Source organism: Eurosta solidaginis, chromosome 5, assembly GCF_040869045.1.
Source record: "Eurosta solidaginis isolate ZX-2024a chromosome 5, ASM4086904v1, whole genome shotgun sequence".
NCBI classification, from domain to species: domain Eukaryota; kingdom Metazoa; phylum Arthropoda; class Insecta; order Diptera; family Tephritidae; genus Eurosta; species Eurosta solidaginis.
Genome location: NC_090323.1, coordinates 82,308,088 through 82,328,003, shown reverse-complemented (window position 1 = coordinate 82,328,003; position 19,916 = coordinate 82,308,088). Strand labels below are relative to the sequence as shown.

Genomic DNA, 19,916 nt, shown 5'->3' with positions numbered 1-19,916 from the left:
AGAGTGCGTTGTGACACACGTTCACCGTTCAAGCATTGAAATCAAACTAAATAAATAATTGATTTTGCTTTCGCCCTCGCTACGCGTTCGTGTTTACTAACACATTCTTAATTTCGTAACCGTGTAAATGTAGTGGTGCCCACCGCTGTTTATGATAGAGATCCAATTTTATGTATTTGGCTAACACCGAACTTTTACGAATCTTTTCGAACCTTTTCGAGCCTTTTCGGATCTTTTTTGACAAATATCCGTTACGTTTTTTTTTTATTTAGTCGCCAAGCCCGCGATAAAATCTATGCAATAGCTTAGAAAAGTAAAACCCTTTATTGCTAAGTATGTAAATTCTATTTTTATGACAACTTACATATATTTTTCTAGGTATGGAATGACCAAAAAAGGTATGTACGAAATAAGGCGTCCAAAAATTCAATTTATGCGAAGGGAACAGGAGGCTGGCCTAACATCCTACAACTCTAGGTATTGCGAACTAACGTTGCTCTTTTAAAGTCGGCCAAGTTAGCCATTGTGGACAAAGCATCGGTTTCAAAATGTTCAGCACCTCTGAAAGTATCTCATTGAAACAAGATTGGCTAAGACCTACCTCATGGTCCTTTCCAACGCCTTTTTGATATCCTCCCTCTGCGAAAAAAGACATGCGCTAAACTTTGCAATTGGTGGAGCTCCAAATTTTTGCTTCAATGTTGGCAAGGAATTGGTGAGAATATCCAGCAAATATTTGAATACCGGCTTGTTAAGCCTGTAATATTGCCGCAAACTAGTTGAAAAATACTTAATTTGTAATTCAAAAGTGCTGATAATAGTAGCATCTATTCTGCAATTCGACTTGGATTGGAATTCTTTCGATTTGGCAACTTTGGTATTCTGTGGTCCAATCTCCTTCGACCCAACTTCGAATCGTTCGATTTTGCGTATTCTGCATTTCGATCGTAGTTCCGTTTTTCTAAGTTGCAAATTTGTTGGCGGAAAAATATTTTATTTTTATTTTTTTATTAATTTATAACATAAGTGCCACCGTGGTGTGATGGTAGCGTGCTCCGCCTGCCATACCGTATTGCCTGGGTTCGCACCCCGGGCAAAGCAACATCAAAATTTTAGGAATAAGGTTTTTCAATTAGAAGACAATTTTTCTAAGCGGGGTCGGCAGTGTTTGGCAAGCGCTCCGAGTGTATTTCTGCCATGAAAAGCTCTCAGTGAAAACTCATCTGTCTTGCAGATGCTTTTCGGAGTCAGCATAAAACATGTACGTCCCGTACGACCAATTTGTAGGGAAAATCAAAAGGAGCACGACGCAAATTGGAAGAAAAGCACGGCCTTAGATCTATTTCGAGGTTATCGCGCCTTACATTTATTTTTTTATTTATAACAGAATTTTAACAAAAATGTAAGTAAAACTTGCTGAGAGACGTAAACGGCTTGATGGTGATTGTTTTTTATATGTTTCCAACATAAGTGCATTATGAGACGTTGGCTAATTTAATGGCAACAAAGCGGGATATGATGACTCCTGAGAAGCCAGCCTTCGCATAAAATTCTTGCTTCGCTTGTATTTGCTCCTCTTCACTTTGTTCAAATGTTATCCACTGAGGGCATAATTTTGGTTCCATTACATTCAGAAACATAGACAGCGACGTCGACACTGTTGACTCTCCCAATCAAGTTCAATTTCTTACAATTCGTCACTCATCTCAAATGGATTACACAAATCTCGCAATATTTGCCTTTCCATTCTCTCCTGGCCATTTTCGTATACGTAGATTTCCAACTCCACAAATATTGCCGCGGCTATTGATTCCATTATAATAGACAGCTATAATTTGTGTCTGTTCGTTGGGTCCAGTTATATGCCAAAGCAAGCTGCCGAAGTAGAGGAAGGTGAAGCGAAAACGTAAACAATCCTTGCGGAAAGAATAAATAAATCTTTATAAAGTATTTTAGGCCAGTGCAATGAAATTAGCATCCATAAAATGCAGAAAATGTCAACTATATTCTTGCAGGAATCCGTTTTAACAAAACTTGGTGGCCACGGCAGGGAATTAGCCAAAATAACGACAAAAACACACAATTATGAAAGCACTTCACTAAAAAAAAACGGCAATATATTCTATTGTTTTTTTGTAGAAAATGGCGTGGATAATAAAATATAAACGTTTTTCAGTATTTTTTACAAAATTTCTTTAATTTATTTGTTCCAGTTTTCACACATTCCGCGCAAACCGCTGATTTCGAAAAATCATTTGCTCTTCCTCTTCTCGTTACAATTCCGTCTTAATGCATAATACCCAACTTCGATTAAAGCGGAGCGTAGAACGGGAACGTAATCGAAATACAGAATAGAGGTGAGTAACTTTTAACGTACAGTGAATCACTTAGCCAAAGGGTTAGAACTGTCCCTTAATTGCCTCCGAATCGCTTTCACATTTATATTCTCCTCGCGCTCGATCAGTACCAACCTAAGTGCAATACTAAACATTTGTTTATAAATTTTTTATCTCTCTTTTTGCTATTTTTTAAGAAATATATGCTTGTTTACAAAATTTACACAATTGCAAGTAAATTATTTGTTCACTGCTAATTCACAATAGAGCATCAGCTGTTTCGAAGTGAAATTTTGTTCGCCCGAAATTGCCGATAGGCGAAAAAAGTTCACCCGAACAAAAAAAGTGAAGGCGAACACTTTTCCGTGTGAACTTCGCGATAGGGGTGGTTTAGTTTTTTAGAAGTGTTGTTGGGTGTACTAGAAGGTTGGTATTACATATTCTTCTTATGAGACACTTCCGAAACGTTAAAAGCGGGCGAATTTTTGTTATATATGCACTACCCTAGCAACTAATAGCATATGGTAATTTAGACTGTACTAGCGTACCCTCGCCCACTTCGCTAGGCGATAAATTCAATGATTTGGTGAAAGAGAATAAAATTAATACGAAACAAAGCAAATTATTTGATACAATTTCATTCGAACTTTATTGTAACACTTTTTAGTAGAAAACGTTTTTGGTTTTTCCATCTTTCGCGTAAATGAATAATGACGATGGTTTGCCTACTCGTGAGCAAGCTACATACAATTGTCTATGAGAAAAAATTGGGTATTCTAAATTAATACCGCACATTTGTAGAGACTGTTCTTGCGCCTTATTAATTGTCATAGCGAATGCAAGGCGAATAGGGAACTGCAAACGTTTGAAATCGAATGGTAAATCCGTCGGGATCAGTGGAATTCTGGGTATCAAAACGTCTTCTCCTTTGTACTTCCCTTTCAAAATTGTTGCTTAGATAACTTTACCCATTAGGTTCTTCACAGCGAGTCTGGTACCGTTGCAAAGTCGTGGCACCAAATAAGGACCAAATAAATCCTCATTAATTTGGCCCACACAAAACGACCCCACAACATATTTGACACGACATTAACACAACAAGTGGCCACAAAAGGCTATAGCAACAGACCAACCAACAAGTCCAATACAGCATACATCATATTCGATACAACAATAACTCAACAGCCAGTCACAAAAGGCTATAGCAACAGACCAACCAACAAGTTTCAGCAACGCAACGAGCATTCGCAACATCGAACAGCAACCATACCAACGCAACCACTTGAGCCAGCAATGCCAAACAAGGCAATAAAAGGAGCGACACAGCAGCACAGCAGTCAGTCAGCACGGAGCTGTGGTCGTGACCAGAGCTACTAGCGAAGTAGATCCCTATCGCAGTTGACCTACTCTATGCAATAGGAATCCACTTCATAAGAGCGAGTCGTGGAATGGTGATTGCGGTTGACCTTCTCTATGCATCACCCTCCAAAGACCAAAGGCCCCGCCACAGTAACGCGCAACCGCGACAGGCGTCACCCGATCACCTCCGTCAGTAGAGGTACACCAGCAGAGTAATACAAGTAAACGCTTCAAGCCAGCACGGAGCTGTGGTCGTGACCAGAGCTACTAGCGAAGTAGATCCCTATCGCAGTTGACCTACTCTATGCAATAGGAATCCACTTCATAGGAGCGAGTCGTGGAATGGTGATTGCGGTTGACCTTCTCTACGCATCACCCTCCAAAGACCAAAGGCCCCGCCACAGTAACGCGCAACCGCGACAGGCGTCACCCCATCACCTCCGTCAGTAGAAGTACGCCGGCAGAGGCCGCAACAGAGCGGCAACGACGTAAGGCGCCACAGAGCACCGCAGAAGAGAGAGACGCCGACGTAAGGCGCGTCAACATACTAACGGGACCCGTCTAACGGAACACGGCGGCAGAGCATCGCCTCAGCAATACAAGTAGACGCCGACGTAAGGCGCGACAGGGCACCGCAGCAGAATCATACGAGCATACGACACTGGTCGCAGCAGCGCAACGCTAACATACGACGTTGGCCGCAGCAGAGATACGTTAACCTACGACGCTGGCCGCAGCAGAGATACGTTAACATACGACGTTGACCACAGCGGAGTCACGAAAATATACGGTGTCAGCCATACCACAGTTGCACTCACGCAGACGCACCGACATAAGCCGCAGCAGAGACAGCGCAGTCGCTAACCGTAAGGGAAACACGCCGACGCACGGCGTCACTGAGACACATTTACACATACCCAGCAAGGCGTCCTAACGGAACGATCCTAACGGGACGCGAGGACCGTTAGCCCACCACCAATCACGGAGCAAGCATAAAGCGAAGTGAAGAATATACACAAATCTTTCTTTTATTATATTTTTACAGTTGTAGTATATAGAGTTAAAGCAATAAAGTGAATTTTATATGAAATCGATTTGCAAGGTGCCCCTTTAATACAAATTTATTGTAAACGAACCCTGGGCACGGCGAGTGTACCCCAGCAAATATCAAAGAAGCAACGGGGCACGAAAAAGCTTCGTTACAATTGGCGCCCGAGCAGGAACCCTGCAAATCGTTACCACGTCAGAAGGAACATTCCTGACGAGAAACCTAACCACAAAATGGTCGACCAGATCGATACCACGTGGTTAGACAACATTTCAAAGGAGCAGCTGATATCCATCGCACAGGAATTGGGTATTGAGCAGACAGGTACCACCCGAGAAATCCGAAAGTGCATAGCAGCACTGGCCTCAAAGGCAAATACGGACTCGGAAATCCACGAAAAATTTTTATCCCTACAAGCCACCTACAAGGAAACTACGCACATGAGCGACGTAAATGAGGTTAAGACACCGACTCCGTCGAACGGAGGAGGCACACTGAAGGTCGCCGTTACAACAGTAGAACAAACTCAATTCGCGTTTCCTCCCAGGAGTACAGTACCCACACAACAGTACTTACCATCAGGAATAGCGGTACCACCCAACGGTACATCTCAGGCACCTCCCAGGAGTACAGTACCCACACAACAGTACTTACCATCAGGAATAGCGGTACCACCCACCGGTACATCTCAGGCACCTCCCAGGTGCACAGTACCCACACAACAGCACGTACCATCAGAAATTACGGCATCATCAACCGACACATCTCAACCCACGCAACCGTACTTACCAGCGGGAATGCCGGCACCAGCCATTAACTATAAATGCCAGGTAACTCAAGCACCGACCGCGGTGTCCGCGACCATCATCGACCAGGTAAGAAAGTGGTCCGTAAAGTATGAAGGTGGACGGGACCCGTTAGCGTTCATCGAACGGTTAGAGGAGTTAACCGAAGTATACGCGATAAACGTGGACCTCCTGCCAAAAACCATGCCCGAGCTACTAGGGGGCGCCGCGCTACAATGGTACCGCAATAACAATGCGCACTGGGGAGAGTGGACAAGCTTCAAGAAGGATTTTTTACGTTTCTTCCTACCAGTCAGGTACTTCGAGCGGCTCGACGACGACATACGCCAACGAAGGCAGCACAACAAGGAGAGGTATAAGGACTACGTACTAGGAATCCAGAGTTTGATGAGACACGCAGGGTACACCAGCGAACAGCGGCTGGAACGAATCTTCCGTAACAGCCATCCCGATTACCAACTTTACATTCGTCGGAGGGACTTCACAAATCTCGCAGAGCTCCTGACACTTGCCGAAGAATACGAGAACATACGCGAGGACTATCACAGATCATCAGGCGGACATCACCGCGAAGTTACGCGACACATCGCCGGTGACACAACCCAGGTGTCACCATCAAAACCTGCAACACAACCACCACCACCACCGAACCTAACGAACCGCACGCCTCCAGGCAATCAGAGATACGACCCCAACGGCGTATGCAGGAGATGCGGCGAACGAGGACATGACACCAATAGGTGCCGAAACCCACAGAAAATTGTTTGCTGGGAGCGTGGCCGCAGTGATATACGCACAATCGAATGCTGCCGTCGACGTCAGGGAAACGACAGAGGGCTTCAAGAAGAACAAGGCGCAGTGAGCCCAAGGAACCCAGCGCCGAATCGGCAGTAACAATGTACCAAGAGCACGGTCGCCTCTACGCCGTAGCCAAGCTCGGCGCGGAATCAGCCGAGGCGGTCATCGACACAGGGGCATCAAGAAGTTTCGGCTCGAGCAGCTTAGCAGAACGTGTGGTAAACTCGGGAAGCGGAGAAATGGTGAGAGTGGCCATCAAAGTAACGATGGCAAACGGGACTAGCACTACCATCTTCGACGCCATAAGGACTGAGGTACGCCTCGGGGAAGCGTCACTCCACACAGTTTTACACGTCATGCCCGGAGCGATCGACGACATCATACTGGGCCTAGATACGCTAGGAAGCATGGGAGCCACCATATCTTGTGGAGAAGGCCACCTCATGCTAACCAGACCCCTCACCCAGCACACACCGAATCCTGGAGCCGCGCCAGGGACTATTCCAAATTCAACATCATCAGGAACGAATATCACCAGGTGCGACAGCCCTGGGACTATTCCAAGTTCAATATCATCACGAACGAATATCGCCAGGTACGATAGCCCTGGGACTATTCCAAGTTCAATATCATCAAGAACGAATATCGCCAGGTACGACAGCCCTGGGACTATTCCAAGTCCAATATCATCAAGAAAGGATATCGCCAGGTACGACAGCCCTGGGACTATTCCAAGTTCAATATCATCAAGAACGAATATCGCCAGGTACGACAGCCCTGGGACTATTCACAGTACACCATCAGCCAGAACGGATATCGCCAGGTATGACACACCGGGGACTAATCAAAGTATAACACGAGCGAGAAAGGGTAACACCGGGTACGACACCCCTGGAGCCTCATCTGGAACCATTCAGAGTATAACAGCACCGAGCAGCAGTAACTTCAAGCACGACGGCACTATGCAAAACAACGACGACGGCATACAAGAAGAAGCGGAACGAGTGCGCGGTTTTCTAGCAAAGGAACTCCGAAAATTCGAGAGCATGAGTGGGGTGACGACAATAGCCGAGCACAGGATTATCCTGACGGACGACCGCCCCATCAAGCAACGTTACTTCCCACGCAACCCAGCTATGCAGACCATCATCAACAACGAAATTGACGAATTACTTCAGAAAGGATGCATCGAGCCATCCTGTAGCCCACACAGCGCACCAATCGTACTAGCCAAGAAGAAAAACGGGAAGTGGAGGTTATGCGCGGACTATCGGCAGCTTAACGCCCGATCCGTACCCGACGCATACCCCTTACCCAGAATACAACACATCCTGGACAAACTACGACGAGCGAAGTATATCAGCAGTTTGGATTTGAAAAATGGCTACTGGCAAATACCACTGGAGCCCAAGAGCCGGCCCTACACAGCTTTCACAGTACCGGGACGCGGATTATTCCAGTGGCGCGTTATGCCGTTCGGCCTACACTCTGCACCCGCAACGTTTCAAAGAGCACTAGATCAGGTTATTGGGCCTGAAATGGAACCCCACGCCTTCGCATACCTCGATGACATAATCGTCATAGGATCCACTGTGGAGGAGCACAATCGCAATCTGAGAGAAGTAATGCTACGACTACAGCGCGCCAACCTCAGAATAAATCCGGAGAAATGCGAATTCTTCAAGAAAGAAATCCGATACCTAGGACACCTAGTAAGCGACAAGGGAATGCACACCGACCCCGAGAAAGTCGCAGCCATCAAAGACTTGAAGCCACCAACGAACGTAAAAGAGGTACGCCAATATCTCGGTATAGCATCCTGGTACCGACGTTTCGTACCCGACTTCGCCACGATCAGCCAACCACTAACAACCCTGCTGAAAAAGGGCAAACACTGGAAGTGGGGGGCCGAACAACAGGAGGCCTTCGAGGTCTTAAAGCAAAAGCTCACGGAAGCACCGATACTTGCCTGCCCGGACTTCACCAAGACCTTCACCTTACAAACGGACGCCAGCAATTTCGGGCTGGGTGCCGTATTGACACAGGACCTGGAAGGCGGAGAACGCGTGATCGCCTACGCCAGCAGGAAACTCAACAAGGCAGAAACCAACTACTCGCCCACCGAGAAGTAGTGCCTCGCGGTAGTCTGGGGAATACGCAAGATGAGGCCATACTTGGAAGGATACCGATTCAAGGTAATCACGGACCATATGTCTCTAAAGTGGTTAAACTCCATCGAAAGCCCTTCAGGTCGTATAGCACGATGGGCCTTGGAGCTTCAACAACACACCTTCGACATCGAGTACAGGAAAGGGAAGCTGAACCTGGTAGCGGACGCACTATCACGGCAGCCACGGTTGACCCTACGCCTAGCAACGACAACGGATCCACAATGCAAGTGGTGGCACAAGCGCGTCGGCGAAGTACGCACTAACCCCGAGAAATTTTCTGACTACATGATACAAGATGGGCAACTGTACCGCCATATTCCCTGCCGGTCACACGATGAGGAAACAGTCCCTTGGAAATTTTGTGTACCAACACCACTGCGACAACGAGTGTTAGAAGAAAACCACAACATCCCAAGCGCTGGACACATGGGCATCCGCCGGACGGTAGCACGGATTGCCAACCGGTATTACTGGCCCGGCATGTTTCGGGACATCAGTCGATATGTACGGCAGTGCGAGTCTTGCCAGAAATACAATGAGGCACAGCAAAAACCAGCAGGAAAGATGCTCACACAGGTGGCCCAAGAGCCATTCGCCACGGTGTGCGTCGATTTCGTCGGACCACTCCCACGATCCACACACGGGAACACGATGTTATTAGTATTTTTCGACCGCTTCAGCAAATGGGTGGAATTGGCCCCCATGAGGCGTGCGACAGCAGAGGGCCTTCGCCGCGCGTTCAGAGAACGCATCCTAGCAAGATTTGGTGCTCCCAAGATACTGATATCGGACAACGGCTTCCAGTTCACCAGCACGATGTGGCAGCGTTACCTCAAGGAAATGGGGATACGACAACAATTCACGGCGCCCTACACACCGCAAGAAAACCCGACGGAACGGGCGAACAGAACGGTAAAGAGGATCATAGCGCAACTCACCAAATCACAACACAACAAATGGGACGACTTTCTCCCAGAGATCGAGCTGGCCATCAACACCAGTGTAACCGCGTCCACAGGGTACAGTCCAGCCTTCCTCGTACAAGGACGGGAACCGCGACTACCAGGGGCATTGTTTGACGAGGTCAACCTGGGGACAGGCACAGCCACCACCACGGCAGAAGAAAAATCCGACAGAATGCAAGAGGCATTCAGAATAGTGAGGCAGAACATGGAATGAGCGGCGGCAGACCAAGCACGGCACTACAATTTACGGCGGAGAAAATGGACCCCCGTAGTCGGCGAACTAGTGCTCGCAAAGGAACACCATCTCTCCAAGGCCGGCGAAAACTTCGCGGCAAAGTTGGCCCTCAAATATGACGGACCCTACCAGATCCTAGGATATGTATCACCAGTGATACTCAAAATACGAAAACCCAACGGAGGAAAGGAAAAAACTGTCAACATCGCGGAACTAAAAGCATATCATACAGCAGAGATCATCGCGTGAAACCAAACAAATTCAGGGAGAACAATTTCTTATATTATTAATTAATATCAAGGACAATCAAGCGCCGGTCATTCCAACGCAAACCACCGAGGTGACAACATCGTTTTCTTTTGCTACGAATTTTTTTTTTTCATAAACCAATAATTTACAATGCAGAGCTATAACGCTAGACTAACCAACAGCGTCAAGCGTATGCGCCAGCGCTACGAGGAGGAGGAAGCAAAACGCCCGAGGGCCGTATTGCTGGAAGGAGTTACAGGCGCCGACGTCAGCCACACGCGTGCAACTATACGCGCAAACAGGTACGCTGACGTGGAACACATCATTACATCATTAAACACTACTGGGGCCGACGTCAGCCACACGCGTAAACAGGTACGCTGACGTCGTACACGGCATTACACCATTAAATACTACAGGCGGCGACGTCAACAACTCGCGTGGAACTACACGCGCAAACAGGTACACTGACGTCGCACGCACCATTACATCACCAAACACTGCAGACACCTACACCGTCACGGTGGTATAAGGCAAGGCCCGCATACGAATACTGGACACCGAGGGCTAAATTTCTGAAGTGGGGGGGGGGGGGGGGGGGGGGGGGGGGAGGGAGTGTGAGGACCAAATAAATCCCCATTAATTTGGCCCACACAAAACGACCCCACAACATATTTGACACGACATTAACACAACAAGTGGCCACAAAAGGCTATAGCAACAGACCAACCAACAAGTCCAATACAGCATACATCATATTCGATACAACAATAACTCAACAGCCAGTCACAAAAGGCTATAGCAACAGACCAAGCAACAAGTTCAACACAGCATTGACACAACAGCCAGTCACAAAAGGCTATAGCAACAGACCAACCAACAAGTTTCAGCAACGCAACGAGCGTTCGCAACATCGAACAGCAACCATACCAACGCAACCATTTGAGCCAGCAATGCCAAACAAGGCAATAAAAGGAGCGACACAGCAGCACAGCAGTCAGTCAGCACGGAGCTGTGGTCGTGACCAGAGCTACTAGCGAAGTAGATCCCTATCGCAGTTGGCCTACTCTATGCAATAGGAATCCACTTCATAAGAGCGAGTCGTGGAATGGTGATTGCGGTTGACCTTCTCTATGCATCACCCTCCAAAGACCAAAGGCCCCGCCACAGTAACGCGCAACCGCGACAGGCGTCACCCGATCACCTCCGTCAGTAGAGGTACACCAGCAGAGTAATACAAGTAAACGCTTCAACCCAGCACGGAGCTGTGGTCGCGACCAGAGCTACTAGCGAAGTAGATCCCTATCGCAGTTGACCTACTCTATGCAATAGGAATCCACTTCATAGGAGCGAGTCGTGGAATGGTGATTGCGGTTGACCTTCTCTACGCATCACCCCCAGAGACCAAAGGCCCCGCCACAGTAACGCGCAACCGCGACAGGTGACACCCGCTCACCCCCGTCAGTAGAGGCACACCAGCAGAGTAATACAAGGCGCGACAGAGTATCGCCCAGCACACGCAAGTAGACGCCGACGCAAGGCGTGGCAGAGAATCACCCAACAACCAGCGATACAAATAGACGCCGACGCAAGGCGCAGCAGAGTAATACAAATAAACGCTTCAGCAATACAAGTCAGCACGGAGCTGTGGTCGTGACCAGAGCTACTAGCGAAGTAGATCCCTATCGCAGTTGACCTACTCTATGCAATAGGAATCCACTTCATAAGAGCGAGTCGTGGAATGGTGATTGCGGTTGACCTTCTCTACGCATCACCCTCCAAAGACCAAAGGCCCCGCCACAGTAACGCCCAACCGCGACAGGCGTCACCCGATCACCTCAGTCAGTAGAAGTACGCCGGCAGAGGCCGCAACAGAGCGGCAACGACGTAAGGCGCCACAGAGCACCGCAGAAGAGAGAGACGCCGACGTAAGGCGCGTCAACATACTAACGGGACCCGTCTAACGGAAGACGGCGGCAGAGCATCGCCTCAGCAATACAAGTAGACGCCGACGTAAGGCGCTACAGAGCACCGCAGCAGAATCATACGAGCATACGACACTGGTCGCAGCAGCGCAACGCTAACATACGACGTTGGCCGCAGCAGAGATACGTTAACCTACGACGCTGGCCGCAGCAGAGATACGCTAACATACGACGTTGACCACAGCGGAGTCACGAAAATATACGGTGTCAGCCATACCACAGTTGCACTCACGCAGACGCACCGACATAAGCCGCAGCAGAGACAGCGCAGTCGCTAACCGTAAGGGAAACACTTCGACGCACGGCGTCACTGAGACACATTTACACATACCCAGCAAGGCGTCCTAACGGAACGATCCTAACGGGACGCGAGGACCGTTAGCCCACCACCAATCACGGAGCAAGCATAAAGCGAAGTGAAGAATATACACAAATCTTTCTTTTATTATATTTTTACAGTTGTAGTATATAGAGTTAAAGCAATAAAGTGAATTTTATATGAAATGGATTTGCAAGGTGCCCCTTTAATACAAATTTATTGTAAACGAACCCTGGGCACGGCGAGTATACCCCAGCAAATATCAAAGTAGCAACGGGGCACGAAAAAGCTTCGTTACAATGTCCTCTAACGGGAGTTCAAGGAAACTTGCTTCAATAGGGGTGGACCATATTGAGAGGGGTGTTAGAGGCGTTGGCTCCACATTAGAGATGTTTGGTGTCATGTGGGGAAACATTGCAAGCAGGACATACATTTTGTACGTCGGGGTTGATTCTGGATAGGTAAGAATTTAACCTCTTCTGCAAGTTCTGGGTATTTTTCTTTAAGAACTGGATTCGCCCCGGAATCCCCGACATAGAGGTCCGACGCCTGTTTGTGGATATCACTGAGGACCTGCTTGTGCTATTTTGCGTCATACGGCTGTTTTCAGGTGCCGTATTTCCTCATAATGCTTAAGCCCTGGAAGGTGTAGCCTCATCAATCAGATGTCTGTTGGGATCTGCCCAGGTGACGCGCGTTTCCCTAGGGAGAGTGCGTTCCTCTTCTGCGAGTTCTGGGTATTTTGCTTTAAAAACTGGATTCGCCGGGCAATTCCCGACATAGAGGTCCGACCCTTGTTGTGGATATCGCCTGCTAATGCTCTTTTGCTTTATACGGCTGTGTTCTCAAGTGCCGTATTTCCTCATAATGCTTACGGAGTTGACCCCTTAAGCCCAGGAACGTGTAGCCTCATCAATCAAACCCGTGGCGGTTCTGAGCGCAGTATTTTGGCAGGCCTGTAGCTTCTTCCAGAGAGTAGCCTTTAGGCTTGGCGACTATATCGGGGACGCGAAGCATGCAATCGTCTGGCCAATTGCTATGTAAGTGGTAATGAACGTTTTTTATCTTTACCGCAAGTACTGCCAGCAAGACATTTGAGAATTTTATTGCGGTTCTGGATTTTCGGTACAATTGCGGCTGCATGCTCACCAAAAGTTAGATCCTGATCGAACGTCACACCCAAGATTTTGGCGTGTAACACAGTCGGTAGCGTAGTGCCATTGACGTGAATGTTCAAAATGGTTGACATTTGGAACGCCCATGTTGTTAATAAGGTTGCCGATGATTTAGTCGGTGATGTCAGGTTTCGCGAGGCGAAAAAACTAGAGAGATCAGGGAGATAGCCGTTTATTTTGTTGCAAAGCCTATGTTGTTCTTGTAGCGATAAGGTTGCTCCCCGAAGGCTTTGGGGAGTGCTATCGATGTAATGATCCTTTGCCGGCTACAGATCCAGTACGCTCCGGTACCACAGCACTATTAAGGTGCTAGCCCGACCATCTCGGGAACGATTTATGTGGCCACATTAAACCTTCAGGCCAACCCCTCCCTCTCCACCCCAAGTTCCATGAGGAGCTTGGGGTCGCCAAAGCCTCGTCTGTTAGTGAAACAGGATTCACCGCGGATAAGTGAGGTTGACAATTGGGTTTGGAGAAGCTATATATTGCGCTGGCAACCTGAAGGGTTGCGCTACACAGCCCCTTGAATCTGGTATTTTAGTCGCCTCTTACGACAGGCATACCTACCGCGAGTTAACGCCGTTAGTATCAACATACATACACACATACATACTACACACACATAATTATTGTTTGTAACAAAAATATCTGTAAGCAATTATACATACATACATACATACTACACACACATAATTATTGTTTGTAAACAAAGATTTCTGTAAGCAATAAAATACTCTTTGTTTTAAAATATCTATAAGCAATAGCATATCAGTTGTTTGTCTCATAAGTAACAATAGCCATAAGATAACACAACACTAAACACTTAAACAGTTTTAAGAACTTTATCTATACAACAAACAATAGTGAACCGAAATAGCTATCTACAGTCGTAGGTAAACATTAAACAATTAACAAGGGGATAATTCCCTGCGATAAGAACCGACGTATCTCAGTAGTATAAATATAACTAAGATTCGTGTAAACAGGCAGTTAAAAGAATATCAATAAAGAGCACGCACTTCGGCGTAGTGAAAATTATATTTTCTTTACTCATATCGTATAATCGTTATTAACTGGGGGCTCGTCCGTTCTTTCCTGAACAAGCCATATCCTGCATTACAGGACAAAAATAAAAAATTCCCCGTTCCTAAAGAAGGAAAAAAACTAGATTCCTAAAAAATTGGGATAATACGGATAAGTCTTGAAGCATAGAGAATCCATCCAAGCAGCGCTATAAGTGAGAAAAAGAGTGAACCCCGAAACCAACGGACAACACACTGGAGTTACGAAGAAAACGGCAAAAGTTTTTCGACTCATCACGTACATCGCTGAACATCGACTACGAAATGACCGCACAGGAGATACCAAACCTGAGGGCACATATATCTGTCTTGACCACAACCCTGAATGAAACCCAAGAGAGGATGAATTCTCTTGAAACCAATGGAACAGTCACAGTCACAGATCAATACCAAGACTGTGCACCCAACATTACTGATACTTCGCAAATTAACTTAGACATTTTTAAAATGCTGGCAACATTCACAGGCGACACGAACAATTATAGGCCGTGGAGAAAACGTGCCTGGACACACATGGAAAACATCAAGAATTACGCTACTACACCCACGTATTACACGACACTCTCGATTGTACATTCGAAAATTCAAGGAGATGCGGCCGATATTTTAATAAACCACGACACCAAATTCAATTTTTATTCTATAATAAATCGTCTCGATTACACTTATGCGAACCAGAGACCTCTGTATGTGTTACTCGAAGAAATGAAGAGAATATAAGGCAGGGGAAAAGAACCCTGGCGGAGTTCCATAGCGAAGTTAGTAAATCGCTTAACCTTGCGCTCACTAAAGTCGAGATGGACAGCTCAGGGAATCCCCCAGCCATGAAGGAGTATGTAAACCAGGAAGCTGTAAGAACATTCATTCTTGGCCTGAACAGCAAATATACCAGCGGCACCCTCTATAGCCAAAATCCAAAGAATTTAGAAACTGCTTTTGCTATCGCAAGTACGATACACCACGATAATGTGAACTCACAATTCGACGTTCTGCAATATAATCAGCACCAACAATATAATACATGGCAGTATCAAAACACAAGCAGAAGATATCACGAGGAACCACAAAGATACAGACCTAACGTGCAGGTGCAATATAATCAAACTGCGCCAAGGCAACATCACCAACCAATGGACGTAGATCTATCAAATCAATACAAGAGACCACCACAACAAAACAGCTATGACCGTCAAATGCAAGGACTACCTCCAAATAATCCATTTCGTGGAGGTCCTCAAAAAAGAGAACGAAATCCGTCATCTCGCTATTTCAACGCACAACAGAAGGTACAACCTGTTAACCAAACACGTGACCAAGAATTACAATCACTTGCACCGGAAGATGACAAATACGAAACAGGCAGTGTTTTTTTAGGCGTATGAACGATTTGCCGTGTCTGCAACGCCACTGCAGGGATACAGGAATACTTATCAACATCCTGATCGACACCGGAGCAACAAATAATTATATAAGTGAAAAATGCAAAATCGGTAAGCCTATATTAATCAAGTCAATAAAAGTAAAAACCCTTCATGGTTACTCAATAACTAAATCAAAAAAAATAATAACATTATTAGAGCATAATCTCACATTTTTTGAAACAGATGCATTAGAAGAATTTGATATGCTTCTGTGTGAACAGGGACTTAGAAAAATCAAAGCAGAGATCAATCTTTTTGAGTACAAGCTCAGTTATAAATATTGGGCCAAGAAAGAAAGTGAATCTGTGCAAAAAAATAATTATACGGTTAATAGTGAAAAATATAGGTCAGAAATCGAAGAAATTATGCAAAAAAAAACGAAAGTACAAACGAAGTGCTACCATATACTACCACGGTTCAAGCTTCCATTAGAACGAAATCAGAAGATCCTATTTGGACCAAGCAATATCCGTACCCCATATCGGATAATGACTTTATTAACAAAGAAATTAACAAACTTTTAGAAAATGAAATAATTCAACCCAGTAAAAGTCCGTACAACTCTCCCATTTGGACAGTCGCTAAAAATGGTACCGATGAACAAGGGAAACCTAAGCGCAGAATGGTCGTAGACTTTCAGAAGCTAAACGCTCAAACTATCACAGATAGATACCCCATACCCGATGTAGCTATGACCATACAGAATTTAGGTAATGCAAAGGTATTTACTACTACTACTGGCTTCCATCAGATCCTTATTAATGAATCTGACAGGGAAAAAACGGCCTTTAGTGTAAATAGGGCCAAATACGAATTCCTTCGTATGCCGTTTGGCCTGAAAAATGCCCCATCCATTTTTCAAAGATGCGTGGATGATATCCTTAGACCATACATCGGGAAGTTTGCGTACGTTTATATAGACGATGTTCTCATTTATTCTTCCTCTCCCGAAGAACATATTGAACATATCCGCATAATAATAAACGCGCTTCACCAAGCGAATATGAAGATTTCCAACGAGATCTCACTTTTTCCAAGATTCTGTGGAATACTTAGGGCATATAATTAAATACAATAGTATCACAGTTGACCCTACAAAAATACAAACTATTAAAGATTTCCCCATTCCCACAACACTGAAGGAACTCAGATCCTTCCTAGGTCTCGCTAGTTATTATAGAAAATTTATACATAATTTTGCAGCCATCGTCAAACCACTCACTACGTTCCTCAGAGGAGAGAACGGTGGTATATCAAAGAATCAAAGCGCAAAAATAAAAATCACCTTAGACGAACTTGTACTAGAAGCACTGAAAAAAATAAAAGAGGAACTTCAAGCACAAGTTGAACTCTTCCAACCAAATTTTAACAAACCTTTCGAATTAACCACAGATGCTAGTAATTACGCTTTAGGAGCCATATTATCTCAAAACCGAAAACCCATATCATTTATTTCACGAACACTCAGCGAAACAGAACGGAATTACTCCACGAATGAGAAAGAGCTACTCGCAATTGTATGGTCACTACAGAAACCACGTAATTACTTGTACGGTATAGCAGATTTAACAATTTACACTGACCATCAATCTTTAATCTTCCCTATATCAGAAAAAAACTCCAATACAAAATTAAAAAGATGGAAAAATTTCATTGAAGAATACGGGGCAAAACTCGTTTACAAACCCGGACATCAGAACGTTGTCGCTGATGCACTTTCTCGCCAGCAAATAAACAACACTGTAAACTCTGATGACTCCCAGCATTCAGCACAAAGCTCGCCAACACAAAAACTCAAACGAGTAAAGCAACCACTAAACGCATTTAGAAATCAAATTATTGTAAAACAGTCAGATCAGAACCCCATCAAAATATCCTCACAAAACATATTTTCAAACAGCCGACATACAATTTTTTTTAAAACCAAAACTGAATTGCTAGATAGACTAAAAAATATAATTAGACCAAAGGTAACTAATGCCCTGCAAATAGACGAGAAAATATTATTTTATGTCGAAAATGACATTATCGACACATTTCCAACCGTATCGATTGTACTAGCGCAAAAATTGGTTGACGACATCACCGAAACCGAACAACAAGAACAAATCATAGAAGACACACACAGACGTGCTCACAGAAACTACAAAAATAACGCACAGGAAATTTCGCTCAAATATTACTGGCTGAATATACGTAACGCGTGTAAAAAGGAAGTACAAGACTGCGAAATTTGCCTCACAAACAAATATGAACGCCGACCATATAAACAACCAATAGGTTCAGCACCAGTACCGAACAAGGTAGGCGAATACATACACTTGGACTTATTTTTTATGAGCAATAATATGTACATTAGTTCAACCGACAAATATTCAAAATTCTGCTCTTTGAGACAAATACCATCAAGGAAGGACACATACAAATATATCGACGAGATACTATCACAAATATACCCTAACGCAAAGTTTGTAATGACTGATAACGAGACAACATTTACTGGCATATGTGCACAACAAATATACAAGCGACTACAAATAACGCATATCAAAACTCCAGCCTACCACTCAACAACAAACGGTCAAGTTGAACGAACGCATAGCATGTACAGAATAGTGTTCACCTTACTTTTCTCTATCGCACTTTGCGACAATATAATATATCTGACTAATAGGAAATATGTTCCAGTGGAAACCGACCCTGTTACATTTATCAAGATACAGCTTTCTTGTATCACATATCTAACCTTTCAAAAATACTAACGCCATACGAAAGTATAATGAAATCATCATATAATCTAGAAGACCAACCTGAAACTCAAATTTTAGTAAACAAAATCTAAACACTGAAAAATCAACTAATTCCAAATATTTGTAGACCCAAAAGATCACTAAACTTTCTTGGCTCCTTGTTAAATTTCATCACTGGCACACCAGACCACGATGACCTTGTAGAAATAAAAACTTCACTTAATAAGCTAATAGATAATAATAACAAGCAAAGAACAATTAACTCACAGTTCGAAAGAATACTCGAAACCCTTGATCCCAAAACAATAACCGAAAACATTGTTATATCAGAAGTTTATAATGAACTCCAATCAATAACAAACACTATAAATTTTGCGAAAACTAATAATTTCTATTCTGGGTCATTAAATTTGAAAGATGTGTACGATTTAATAAAGCACGAAAAACTAGATCTTCCCATAATTAATATATTAGAATATGCCGACATTCATATCTGTTACTTACAAGAAGCAACTATAACAATATACAAATATCCTATCCTCGAAAGTAAATGTAGCTTATTTAATGTATATCCTTTAGCACATAAGCATAAGCCGTGTTTTTTAACACGCGCGTATACGTTTCGTTTGCGCGTGTTAAAAAACGCCTATCTTCGCTTAGATAATGCTTAGGAGACCCATCTAGCGGCTGTGGTTAAACAACTAGCTACAGCAACACGGTGTACCGAAAAGCGGAGACGCAACGCTCTGATGGCCATAGGGTATAACATATAGCTGAATCAGTTGCGATGAATTGTGGACACACATAGAATACATAGAATTAGTATAGAGGGTGACACAAAGACACATATTTCAGTTACATCTGAGTATAATGCGTATTGAAATTTAGTAGGACAAAATTTATGCGCAGCAATTTCAGAGGTGTATTTATAGTTTGTCCCTTAGCAGTCAATATAAAGTTTAAGTGTAAACGGATATACGCGTGTTAAAAAACACGGCTATTGTAAAATTAATTTAGATCCTAAGATCGCAAAATGTAACAAATATCAAAGAATATCAAAATGTAGAAATAATATGAGTAACTTTATTTGTAAGTCCGAACCCTCTGATAATTGTACTATGAAAATATTAGAAGACAAATCAGCCCAATGCGAAACAATCCATGAAAATAATGCTCCATTCCGCATCCATTATTGTGCAGTCATCGGCGTAGGAAAC

At 44.5% G+C, this 19,916-nt stretch overlaps 2 protein-coding genes across 6 annotated transcripts in view; both read left to right on the top strand.

Annotated features, from left to right (window-relative positions):
• Window positions 1–19,916, top strand: part of LOC137252096 (uncharacterized) — a 450,569-nt gene that overhangs the window by 185,113 nt on the left and 245,540 nt on the right. The window contains exon 6 of one of the 5 annotated variants that reach the window (XM_067787322.1): window positions 2,214–2,368. The exons of 3 other annotated variants lie outside the window; for them this stretch is intronic. The gene's annotated coding sequence lies outside the window, so the exon portion shown is untranslated. Of the gene's footprint in view, window positions 1–378; window positions 2,084–2,213; window positions 2,369–19,916 lie in introns of those variants that run through there. One more of the 5 variants, XM_067787320.1, reaches the window with a different exon arrangement.
• Window positions 15,251–15,910, top strand: LOC137254198 (uncharacterized). The gene has a single exon (XM_067791920.1). It carries the CDS (start codon window positions 15,326–15,328, stop codon window positions 15,908–15,910), a length of 585 nt encoding a protein of 194 aa, XP_067648021.1. The 5' UTR covers window positions 15,251–15,325.